Source organism: Ostrea edulis, chromosome 5, assembly GCF_947568905.1.
Source record: "Ostrea edulis chromosome 5, xbOstEdul1.1, whole genome shotgun sequence".
Classification (NCBI taxonomy): Eukaryota; Metazoa; Mollusca; class Bivalvia; order Ostreida; family Ostreidae; genus Ostrea; species Ostrea edulis.
In genome coordinates this window covers 49,311,709-49,325,498 of record NC_079168.1, presented here as the reverse complement: position 1 = coordinate 49,325,498, position 13,790 = coordinate 49,311,709, and the positions used below count along the sequence as shown (strand labels likewise).

Sequence of the window (13,790 nt, the reverse complement as noted above, 5' to 3'; positions counted from 1 at the left end):
GGTGGGTACACTATGTATACATTATATCGTAGACTGGCATTGTACATAATGATTACGTACGATTAATGTAATAAAAGCGTAACTTTTGTTTATATCAATCACTGGTATGTATATTCTGGCCATATCAAGCATAATCTGATTGAATAAGATCATCAAATTGGCTATTAAATCATTATTCGTTTCCTCTTCTACATGAGTGACGCTTTTATCAAAGAAAGATGGCAATTAACAGTATTTGTTTGAGCCATTTTGTTATCCAATACTCATAAACTCACTAAAGTTGCCTTTCCCCTGAGATAGGATGGTCTCAGAAACTCTGGATATCATCTTTTAAGAAATAATACAACGATAGTAATTAGCAAATGTACCCACTGTCATCATATTTTACGCCATAATTTACAGAAGATTTCGACAAAGAGAACTAACTCTTGGGGAACTCGGAACTTCCGTATTCATCTTCGTATTTCATCTTCATGGTTTGTGTGCTGCTGACATCTTCTGTCATCAGGTAGCCATCCTTTAATATGCTCTATGGTATTTATGGCTTGATTGCAGACTAATTAACCTTGATCACATGTAATGTATATTAATCTTCTTGAGACTGTTTATCATAAAAAATGTCTCGTGAGCAATTCTTTGAACTTCTGGGGAAAAAAATTCTAATAGTTAGGTTACTGTAAGCTCGAAATTAATGATCAAAGGTTGCAGAACAATGCAGTTATAAAAACTGTTTTCACTGAGGTGTTTTCACAATGATCAGTGGACATGGGACACTCATGGGACACACATTTACATTGATTGCTATACATAGTTGAATAACGATGGTTTTTTTTACAATAATTAATGAGCACACATTTTCATAACCATAGCACTTCAAACAAAAATTATAATTCCTAGTTAAGGGTTGTATCGATACAAACAATTTTATTTACAGGTCTAACTTCGGTAGTTACTAAAACTTTTTCTTAAGCAATAATTATTTATTATATCTTTAATAAAAAAAATTGGAGGGGCCGGATCGACTAAGCAAAATGGGCCGAATCGACCATGGGACGGGCCATCTAGGGACGGAACGACTGTGGGACGGAACAAACTGCTACCATACAGAGCATCTCTTCTTGTTTCACCCGAAAAGAAGGAAAAGTGCTAAAATGCCTGATACTTAAATGCAAATATATTAATCAAAACAAAAACACTCATGATGTGCATTGAGTTTCAGCCTCCTTCCCTCTTACACAGCAACTTTGATATGCAATTTCTTGACTGTGTTGTCAATTTTATAGAGACAATACGCGTCATGTTGAGTGTGTGTCGCACTTATTCAGCATTGCACGGAATTTGCCATTATTTTCAATAAAGATACCAAAAAACCTGTTTATGGTAATGTTTACTTTCTCACTAAAGAGGAATAATCGCGTTTTAGTGAGAAGATCTCGCTATAGGGGAACACTTCCTGTTTACTGCAGGTGAACCACAGGGCTGGTAGCGTACAATGTTCAACTCCACATGACTCCAATATGAGATGTAAATTCAAGTGGGAGTTGGTTCCTTTTTTAAAAGAATTATGGCAACATATTTTATACACACTTTGTCTTTGGTGTTTATCATTGGAGCCAAAGGGGACTTGTTTGCACTCCGTCATCATGCTTTGATATAGAAAGTTGAAATTGAATTTGGTATGTGGTGTAAATGTTGATAAAAGATTATTCACGCAGAATAATATGTTGACATTGCTACCGTTTAAGGGAGCGCAACTACATATACACATATTTTGTGATGTTCATGCTTTGATCAGATTCAATTTAAACAATATCTATTTGCCAAATACTCGGTACATGAATGAAAGTAGGCAGCAGAAACAGGGTTTTATATTCATATATAGTGTATATGTGCGAAACATATGAATGATATCTCCTTTAATGCTATTGATACTAAATTGAAACTAAATGGATATTTAGAAAGAGTAGGTAGATCTAGTCTTTACCAAAATTGTAATTTTCATGATCTTTAGGGTAAGTATTCGGTTTCAGGGTGGTGCCAAAATTATCATAATGATTTGAAGTACTTCTTTAGTTTTGCCGATAGGCCATAATAAAAAATTCCTAGATTCTCATCCAAATTTTTTGAAAAATTGTGGTGGTGGGGAGGGGGGGGGGAATTTTTATTTTTTATTATTTCATGAAAAATGGGCTTAAGCACTCATATAACATTTAAATTGCACAGATAACAGCACATCTTTTTTTAATTCAGTAGTTTATTTGACTTAATTGTAGCAACATATCTTGAATGAATCCACAGATGATTCGCTTTTGTTACTACTGACACAAAAATACTGAATGCATCATTGATAGTACTCTGAGTAGACAACACTGATTCGTCTGCGTTTTGTGTGAATTGAATGTAATGTCCTAAAAAAGAAGTAATGTCACCAACCGTACACTATGGGTCACAGGACACGAAATTTTCATCCCTTGATTTTCCTACTGCTACCGTATTTATTTGTGACGATGTGTTATTGTTATTGTCATCAATTGGAAAAGAGTTATCAATTTCCCCAGAATTAAAGTCATTGTAGAGTTCTAGTAGGGTGTGTGTATCTCTAACCTCACAGCCATACAAGTCCTACACAACTCTTGGCCCTTGCTTTTTGCACAACACTGTAAACACCATTCTGTGTGTGCCATCCACTTCAAAGATCACATTGACAGAAAATGACAATCGCAGGAATAAAAACGGAAGATTAATGACAAGTTGAAAACCAAACCCGATTATATTTGAGACTTAGTTTTAAACCAAAGAACTGTAAAATTTCTGGATTTTTGTTGTTGATTTTTTCCCAGTAAAAGTTGTTTTTTTTTTAATCGAGGCGGGCGTTAAAATCGGGCCAGATGAGGATGAGAATCTAGGAATTTTTTTTAATATGGCCAAACAGTATAAAATCTTAATGCATATTTAGGAATAGCAGAAAAGGATGTACAAAAAAAAAAAAAAAAATGGTGAATTTTGCAACCCTAGGGTTTTGACTCTAGGATGGGTCCAAATTAGTCAAATCGTTTAATGTTAAATACATATATTATATTAATATATAAAGCCTTTCAACAGTGTATGCATTTTTGAGGGCATTGAAAACTAGCAAAAATAGAATTTTATGCTCATCTTCACATGCCTTTAAAGATGAATATTAACATTTGATTTTTCCAGCATCAGACAAAAACTGAAATGGAAATTCGCAAATTAGTACAATTGGTTATTTTTTTTGGTCATCCAATAAAAAGTCATATCTTTGATCACTTTGACTTGGTTTTGCACTCTAACTGTAAACAAAGATGGCTTGTTTCATAGGCTCTTGTAGCTTGTTCAATGTTTTATATTATTTAATCATTTAATTATTTTAATTTATTAAAAAATATTTCAGTCAAATTAATGCTAGAGTTAACCTCAAAATACAGTGATCACCTCACCCTTCAGGTGAAGATGGTAGTTCTCACATAGCTAAAGCATCATATTAACCTCAAAATGTCGATAATTGTATAGGATTGACCAGTACATGTATCATCATGCTATAAATGTTTGTTATTTTTCAAGATCACTTTTCTTTAGTTCTGTTGGTGAAAACATGAGGAATACATATCATTGTAGCATGCAGTATGTTTTTTAATTGGTCATGTGGTATCATTTCAGCCGAAAGGTTTTTTTTCTGAATTACAGGGAATTATACAATTCCAAAATGTATGTTTAATTAGAAAAGCTTACTGAGTTCTACATGCACTGTCTTTTAGAGTTTGTATGTTAGACATTTTAGTTTGTGTAACATCTTAAAACAAATCACAGTACATTATTGGGTTTTAAGTTCTCACCAAATATTGGGAAGTTTATGCATGTTTCTTATTTTTCCAGTTTGCATGATATACTTCCTTGTGACCACCATTCCTCCGAATCAACATCAGTTTATGATTGATCACTGCCATTGAATGATTGATCACTACCATTGAATGATTCTTAAAATTTGCAGTGTGCAGCCTGTTTGCTTTTCTGTTTATTTATTTTTTTCTTTTTGCATTAAATGACTTATGCTTGCTTATTAACATTTTAGGGAATGTGTTAACTGTCATAGATAAAGAGAGAAAAAAAGACCAAGGTTGAATCATGGATGAAGAAAAACGGTATTGACTAATTATTCCCGTCAGTATTTCCTTTAGAATACATTACACATTACAGATGCTCTGTCAACATATGTTAGGTATATATATATTTATACAGAATGTTTTATTGAATTTTCTGTTCCAGTAGATATAGTATACATTTTGATGTAAACAGTATTAGAAGTAAAAATTGTACATGTAATATGTAGTGTTGTTTTAGACATCTAATTTTAAATTTTGAGAAATTCAGATAAAAAATTGAAGGAATATTGCAAGGTAGTTTGTAGTTTTTCACAAGTTAGAGAAAGGAATAAAATTTAAAGCAAGCCATATCCTTGGTTTAAAATCATTCAAATGGTTTGTATAGATTTTGTGATTTATGAACTATGTAAACTACCCCAAACAGTTTATATGCATTTAATATGTAGAACATGGTTGAACTTTAACCTCATTTCTTATGGTTCAAATATTACCTAAGATTTCTTATTATGTCTCCCCTTCCCAGAAGGGACATACACTGTATTGTTTTAGAGTGAATTCTTCTTCTGCTTCTCATACAAAGTTTGTCTGGGCCATAACTTTTTTTTTCTTTTGACATATATGCCTTTGATTTTTATACTCTCGTCTTTAGACAGGACATATTATTGTACAGTGATGTCTGTACGTCCATCCTTTCGGGGTTTTCTGTTTCTAATTTCATTTCTCTGTCACATATCAAGTTGAAACCTGCTATGTAGCTTCTTTGTGGGTCACTTTAAATCCTGTTGCAATTTTGATCCCTTTCGACCTCTCTTGCAGGAGTTTTACCCCTTTATTTGAAAATTATTGTTATATGGAGGGTACATAATTTGTCCGGTTAACTCCTCCCACAATTTTCAAGTGAGGACCTTCTTGTTGTACAGAGTGTGTGTGGATATTGAAGATGTGCATGTGACAAGGATTTTAATTTTCTTCATTATTTGAGAAAATTACAGGATGTCGAACTTCATCCATTTTCAGGAAATATTACAAAGAGAGTACATCATTTCTTTGGTGAACTCCTCCCACAGTTTTGAAGTGAGAACCTTCTTATTTTACAGAGTGTTTATATGGGTATTGAAAATGTGCATGTAGCAAGGTTAATGATTTTCTTCAATTTTTGAGAAAAATTACAGGTTATTGTCAGTTGTGAGGAATTAATACATATTGTATATGTATATGAGAGTATATGACTTGTCTTTTATTTTCCCTTCCACAGTTTTCAAGTAAGGACCTTTTTATTTTACGGAATATTTGTATGGGTATGGAAGATGTGCATGTAGCAAGGATTTTAATTTTCTTCAACTTTTAAAAAAATTACGGGTTGTTGAACTTCGTCCATTTTGAGGAAATATATTATGTTAGGCCAATTCAACTTGATTAGTAGATTATCATCCAGGGTCACCAAAATATTTTACACACAAAACTCTTGGTTTGTCTATACCTACCTCTTGTCACAGTTTTAAGCTAAGACCCTTTATTCATATTATACAAAGAAAGTATATCACAGCCTGGTGATGGCTGATACTACCTGAAGCAAAGTTCTACAAATTATGGTGTAAGAAAAACACCCTATGTAAGCATTTACATGGGCGTATTATGTAATGTTTGCGGTGCTCTTGTCGGTATGTGTGTATAGCATGATAAGCCAGTCATGTACCATTTTTGATGACTTTTGACTTTGACCTATTTTTTGTCTGGACCATAACTTTTTAGCTCACCTGAGACGAAGACTCAAGTGAGGTATTCTTATCAAAATTTGTCTGTTTGTCGGTGTCTATTAATGTCGTCGTATACTTTTCACATTTTCATCTTCTTCTCCAGAACCACTGGCCAATTTCAACCAAACTTGGCATAAAGCATCCTTGGGTAAAGGGGATGCAAGTTTGTTCAAGTGAAGGGGCATGCCCCCTTCAAAGAGGAGATAATCACAAAAATGCAAAAATAAGATGGGGTCATTTAAAAATCTTCTCAAGAACCGCTGGGTTTGAAAAACTGAAATTTGCATGAAAGCTTCCTGATGTAGTGTTGGATCAAAGTTTTACATGCAAATGTGTAGGGAACATCTTCTCATGAACCACTGGGTCAGAAAAATTAAAATTTACATGAAAGCTTCCTGACATAGTTAATATTCAAGTTTGTCAAAATCATGGCCCCACGGGTAGGATGGGGCCACAATATAGGATCAAATTTTTACATGCGAATATATAGGGAAAATCTTTTAAAATTTTCTTTCTCAAGAACCACTGGCCTAGAAAAGTGGAAATTTACATGAAAGCTTCCTGATATAAAGTAGATTCAAGTTTGTTCAAATCATGGTCCCTGTGGGTAGGGTGGAGTCATAATAGGGGATCAAAGTTATACATTCTCATATATTTTGTGGACAATTTTTAACAATCTTCTCAAGAAACACAGGGTCAGAAAAGTGAAATTTACATGAAAGCTTCCTGGTAGATTCAAGTTTGTTCAAAGCATAATACCTGGGGTAGGGTGCCCAGCAGGGGTTCAAAGTTTTATATGCTGATATATAAAAGAAAAATCTTTTCATATTTTATATATACAGTGCTCCCTCGATATATTGCCAACTTTTGTTAAAGACGAATTTGGGCAATAAAGCGGGGGTGGCAATATAACGAATTCATCATTACGGACAATTCTCTGAGCAGTCAAATGAAATTCTATACCATAAAGTTATTTGGACTCCATTCTGTATAAACATTTAAATTATCTTGAGTTTAATTTAGCAATTATTAGTAATTAACCTGTCCACCTGAATGCCTTGTCCAATCTGCCACCCTGCCCCACACCACTATCAAAGTACAGGTGTGATTACAGATGGGTGTTAGGTAATTGGCATTATTATCAAGGGTAAACCCTGTAGAATTTGACCATTTGTTGGTGAAAATCAGTGGCATATGGCATTATGTGGGGTTGGCATTATAACGGGGGTGTTAACATGGGAGGAAATCTGTTCTTTAGGATTTTCAGGCAATAAGCGGGGGTGGCATTATAACGAGGGACAATATATCGAGGGAGCACTGTACATTCTTTATGGAAAGACCTTTCATGTGGTCCAATGGTGTGTGATCTTGTTACTTTGACCTGGAAGTTTGACATACTTTTCATAAAAATCTTACCTTTTCAATATATCCTGTACTATTTAAGATAGATCTTCCATCTTGTATATAAATTTTTCATGGCAATACCTTTCATTTCCTATCATGCCCTTTGGCCTTTGTACATTTTAATAAGTAGATGACCCCTATAGATTTTGAGGTCACAAGATCAAGGGTCAAACTAGACACAGGAATATACTGTCTACTTAATATCTTTAGAACCCTTTGCTTCACAGATACCAAACTTGGTACACTTGTATATCCAAAAGAGTAGATGACCCCTATTGATTTTGAGATCACATGGTCAAAGATCAATCCACTGTGGATATAGAAAGATATTGAGAACCCTTTGCTTGGCAGACATCAAACTTTATACACTTGTAAATCATAAGAAATAAATGACCCCTATTAATTTAGGTTCACATGGTCAAGGATCAAACTGGACATAGTAATACATTGTCTTCTGTATTTTAAGAATCATTTGCTTGATTGACACCAAACTTGGTACAATTGTACATCCTAAGAAGTAGATGACCCCTAGGCCAAGGGTCAGACTCAATCCACTGTGGACATAGGAAGATGTTGCCTGCTCGGTATCTTGAATTGTTTTTCCACTGCTGTCAATTAAATATCCCTTGGGGTTCTGGGTTAGAATAGGTCCTCAGTACCCCTTGCTTGTTGTAAGAGGTGACTAAATGGGTCAGTCCTTCAGATGAGACCACAAAAACTGAGTCCCCTTGTTACAGCAGGTGTTAAAGAACCTTCCCTGCTCAAAGGCCGTAAGCGCTGAGCATAGGCTTAAATTTTTCAGCCCTTCACCGGCAATGGTGACGTCTCCATATAAATGAAAAATTCTTGAGAGGAATGTTAAACAATATGTAATCAGTCAATCATTTACAGGTGTCTCTCAATAACTCGAAGTTCAAAGGACATTGATAAAACTTTGAGAGATCGAAATTCGGAAATCGAAGGGGCGACCATATATTTAAGATTTTACAGTAACTGGAAATGTTTACCAGCAAGATCATAGGATTGTTTTGACACGTTTTCCTTCATATTTGTCAGGTAGTTAATTTGATTTCAAAATAAAGAACCTTATTTTGCATTAGTAAAAAATATTTAAAGTTTATGGATTTGTTCTTTTATTATGCTAAGATACAGTGCTCCCTTGATATATTGCCCCCATTATAATGCCACACCCGCTTATTGCCTGAAAATCCTAAAGAACAGATTTCCTCCCATGTTAACACCCTCGTTATAATACGAATCCTGCATAATGCCATTATGCTACTGATTTTCACTAACAAATGGTCATATTTTATAGTTTACCCTCAATAATAATACTAATTACCCAACACCCATCAGTAATTACACCTGTACTTTGAGAGCTGTGCAGTGAAGTGTGACAGTCTGGACATGGTAGATGGTCAGGTTAATTACTAATAATTGCTGAATTAAACTCAAGATTATCTAAATTGTTTATATTGAATGGAATCCAAAAAACTTTATGGTATTGAATTTCTTTTAACTGCTTAGTGAATTGTCCATAATCGTGAATTTGTTACATTGCCACACCTGCTTTACTGTCCAAATCGTCTTGAACAAAATTTGGCAATATAATTGAATAGATTGCATATATCGAGGGAGCACTGTAGGTGTGCAAAACTAATTTCCGAGAAAGCTTTACTGTCGCTAACTAAACAGCACAATTTCATGTCGCTTTACACAAAGCAAATATTCTTATAAATGAGTAAAACGATGTTTTAGAGTAACTTTTCACAAAGAACAAACTTGAGAAATTTAACAGTCTGTAAATTTCTAAATTATTGTCTCTAAATTGGTGTCTCAAACTTTCTCTCTCATTGTCAAGTCAAAACAAATTATAGAGTTTATGCATAGTCAGATTATATACAAATTTTAATCATCACAAGACCCCAGTGTAGGGTGAAAACTGACCAATCATATAATCAAGTGTCCACCGCCACAAAGAGCGTGGGCGATTTATCACCTATGTAAACACCTGATTATCGCAACTACATTAGCCTCCGGCATTCAACTAAATCCAGGCAAGGTCCGAGCATAAATAATTTTACGCTTGAGTAACTGTGTATATGCTACTACCACTTCAAGAGATCGAAAATGAAAAACAACGAAATTACAGGGCCCAACTTCACTTTGAGAGATCAAACATTCGAGTGATCGATAGTAAATTTTTTTAGTTATATAGAGAGAAAAAATCGGGATTATGACTTCACTTCAGGAGACCGAGAACTTTGAGAGATCGAAGTTCGAGCCATTGAGAGTCGCATGTAAATGATGCATGTATATAAACCTTTTCAATTTTGCATCACGGATGCATACATTTCTTGTTCGTTATAGATTCTTTATGGCAAGACCTTGTGATGCAATGTTTGATCTTTTGACCTTGAAGGTTAACCTACTTTTAAAAAATCCCTGACCTATTTAATATCTCTTGAATTATTTAAGGTAGGGCTTTCATATTTTATATATAAACTCTTTATGGCAAGACCTTTTTTATACTTTGATGTTTGACCTTGTGACCTTGAACAATGGCAGGGCCTAGGTGGCTAAGGTGAGTGATGTAACCCATGGGCCTCTTGTTGACCTTTTGATGTTGTTACCCTTTTGGGCTAGGTAAGAGCCACAATATGGAGCCAAAAACTTTCTTGGGAATAAAGATTTTTTTTTTAAACTTGTATAAATCACAATAGCAGGCTTAAGGTGAATCAGGTGAGTGATGTGGCCCATAGGCCTTTTGTTTTTTCCTAGTGTGATTGATTTTCCACATTATTAGTGATCACTGCAAAACATTTTATTCATATTTTGCATGTCTCTGAACTAGACCTTGCTCATCTTTCAAGAAGGATTTTTATTATCATTGTATTCTCTCATTGCATGGGCCTAAGTGTTCAGACTAAAATGTACATTATTATATGGTGTAAATTTTGAAACTTCTGAAAGGGAAAGGCAATCCTAATCACATTGTTGCTTTTATGAATAAAGTATTATTTACTGATATCGTAAATGACAGTGTTTAATAATTTAATCACATAATTAATCCTATCATTTATCATGGTTTTTTTTTGGGGGGGAGGGGGGTGCCTTCCCCTTTAATTCAGTTAGCATATTTTCATCTAGGCTAGTTTAAATTGCTGCTAGCAACATTTGTCACATCCTCGCAAACCACAGGTTCTTGTTTCATTCTATTTCACCCTTGCGACGATGCATTTGTCAGGGAAAGCTAGATTTCTTGTCATTAAAATGTCAATAGATTTTTAATTGGGTAAAACATGAATTCCAAACCTATTGCTTTACAAGCTCTTGCTAGTCGTAGTGTCCCCCACCGCTTCCCCTAGCACATCCCTGTTGAGAAAAATAAAATTATACTTTGTATTAGAGTACCCACCCAATGGAAAAAATAATTCTGTTTATACAGACACCATTGAATATATTGCAATTTGTGATAGTGGCTGTGAAGTTATTATGTGCTGTGTTTGTGATCTCAACATTTAAATGACACATTGAGGAGCATTTACTAATATTGTTCTTGGTACCTTATTCCACAGTCACTTTATCTCCTTTGTAAAGTATTAAAGCTCTGAATGTCAAAACTCATTAACCTGTCATAAGCATAAATGAAACATCTCATACATGGTGACTTTACAACTCTGGAAGTTTTCTGCAGGACTATAAAGAGAATTCATTGATAAATTAGTATAAAATACAGGTAATATATGACTGGAAAATGCTAGAAATCGTCTGTTTATAGAAGAAAAGACAAAACCCTGTTAAAGTATAAAATGGAGTATATATTGGCAATCCGGAACAATAGTTCATTACACTATTAACTAGAATCTGTAATATGGATAATAAAATTAGAACACAGTTATTTTCTCATTAAGAGATGTTGTATTCATAAATTATGAAGAAGGATGACATCAGTGCATGTATCAGACCTAGTCCTGGATCAATAGCCACCAAAATCAATACCTCATTTCAACATGCTGAGGAAGAAAAGCCAATGAAATTTCTATATTGATTGTATATAGTGCAGGATTAATCCATATTGAATAATGAAAGGGGTTGCGTCTGGGCATAATGCTTTTATATTATAGTTGTTTCTGATCTGAAGCAGTGGTGTCATTGTGGACTTTACAGCCAGATTTCTGTTGTGAGGTTAGAGGCAGGAATGAAGTATGTTCACTAGGATAGACACTTGTTGAAGCAGCTTTCTTTAGCTTTGGACCCCTTTACAATAATGGACTTGACTAGTTTTGTGGAGGACTTGTATCATGGAGGATTTTTGTCCGAGAAACAACAAGTGTCCGAGATATTAGATTTTCCTTACAGAATGGAGACGGACACTATAAAAGCTTACAGAATGTAAGTGAGGGTCAGGGATGTTTGGGAATCCATGGGTTTTTAGTTTTTTTGATGATGTATATGAACTGTGTTGTGAATATGCCTTGCTAGCATATATTATGATGGGGATGATGTCATCGGATGCTGGGACTGTATAAAAGTCCAAGATAAATAGATTTCTTTTCATCATGGGGTATTCTAAATTCCTTGGACATGAAATATTGTATTTTTTGGGATTGAACTTCTTTGTCTTAATTGATAACGTTTTATGCATTACCAAAATTATTAGTTATATTCAGTTTGTCAAAGGATTCTGAAATTGGATCCTTCTCTTTCTACTCCGTTTGAAAACTCCTAAATCCTATAGATCTTATTCACTGTTTCTCAATGAAGAGAAAAAGTAAAAACTATGTCTGGTATATTTCAGTTTATCTAATAGAGAAAACATGAATGACATTGCAATATACCATTTATGTGTTTATGATTTTCAAGTAGGTTGTTGTTTGGAATTTGTGATGGTTGAGTTTTTTAGAATTGAATATTAATCACTATCCACAAGCAGTTTTGGAACGATCCAGATCTTCTATTAATGTTTAATGTCTTGTATGAACATGATGAATTAAAAGTATATTCTGTAGGTTAATGCCATGAGTATGCATGAAATGTTTCCCTTCCAAGTGCATGGTTATATGTGTATTGGAAAGAAGGTAATGAGACAGAGAGGTTGATAGAATGACAGGTTTTTTGTCATTTTAACAGTGATAATCAATATCACAGTAATTTGACAAGGCTGAAATGTATTGCTTGCTTTGCATGGTTTTGATTGTGATACTGCAAACATTTCAAGTAAGATTTTGAAGTGGAAAGAAAGTTCCGAATTGCATGTACTGTACAGAATTTCAGTTCGCATATAAGATATTCCTAATGTGTTCTGTAGTATATATCCAACATTGTGGAACCGGGGCCAAGGCTGTTTGTGTCTTTACCTGCATGTATATCAGAGACTGAAATCTAAACACATTATACTGATAAGGTCCTTAACTTCAAATACCATATTGATTTATTTGCAATGTAGCCTTTGCAGCCTCTGACTTAAATCTCTAAAGGTTTTCTGTGGGTGGGAGTTATTTTTCGGTAATGAGGGCCCAGGCATCTATATTTTCAGGTGAAATGGGCATACAGGTCCATCCTTTGAGATTGACAACCTGACATCATTGACAATGCATGATAGTAGTTAATCATTATGCTGTTGGCAATGGCCATTGTATGATGAATAATAAGAGAGGTTATCATTGATATGGTAGAAGAAAGTGTATCCTTATCCCAGAGGAAGGGGAAGATTAAGTCTGTTTTGGCAGAGAAAGTGGAGTATTATGCAATGATGTTATGCTCTGCACTGTGTTATTAGTAATGCAAGGAACGTCAAAGCTTGCAGAAATTACATTTGACAGATAATCGTTAGGGTTTATGAATTTAATTTTAGGGAGGGTGAAAGCTGTTTTATATGTATTTATTGTTTTTGTTGTAGTAAAAAGATCGAGGAAATCGGAAAGATGACATCTCTATCTCAAGAGGAGATAATAAGTGGTACAAAAACTATTATGCAAGGATTGGACACATTGAAAAATGAACATCATCAGATTCTCAATGGACTTCTCTCTTCCATGAAAACCATCAAAAGAGAAAATGAGGACACTAACTTGATGGAAGAAAAGACAAATCGCCTCAAGAAGTCATTGGAAACTATAGAATTAGGTCTGAGTGAAGCACAGGTGAGTTTGAAACTCCAAAGGTGGGAATGACTGTTTATGTAGTACATCCCTAAACTGACTGCATATCTACTAATATTTAAATTTGTTATTATTTTACCAGTTAGTTAATATTGTTATTAGCTCACCTGAGCTATAAGCTAAAGTGAGCTTTTTTGATCACCTGTTGTCTGTCCCTTTCTATCTGTCCATAACCTTCTCACATGTTCATCTTCTCCAGAACCACTTGGGCAATGTGATTCAAACTTGGCACAAGCATCATTGGGTGAAGGGCTTCCAAGCTTGTTCGTTTAAGAGTCCATGCCACCTTGCAAGGGGAGATAATGATCAATTTGTTAAAATAGGGTTAAGAAATTCAAAAA

The 13,790-nt window shown here is 34.4% G+C and overlaps 1 protein-coding gene across 24 annotated transcripts in view; it reads left to right on the top strand.

Annotated features, from left to right (window-relative positions):
- LOC125649252 (kinesin light chain-like) overlaps nucleotides 1-13,790 on the top strand; it is a 48,600-nt gene that overhangs the window by 940 nt on the left and 33,870 nt on the right. For 13 of the 24 annotated variants that reach the window (XM_056164702.1, XM_048876615.2, XM_056164701.1 and 10 more), the window contains exons 1-2: nucleotides 11,355-11,680; nucleotides 13,188-13,431. In XM_056164702.1, coding sequence (XP_056020677.1) covers nucleotides 11,556-11,680; nucleotides 13,188-13,431 — 369 coding nt within the window. In that variant the 5' untranslated portion in view covers nucleotides 11,355-11,555. Of the gene's footprint in view, nucleotides 1-4,093; nucleotides 4,164-11,354; nucleotides 11,681-13,187; nucleotides 13,432-13,790 lie in introns of those variants that run through there. The other 11 variants (XM_056164706.1, XM_056164707.1, XM_056164708.1 and 8 more) reach the window with 1 other exon arrangement.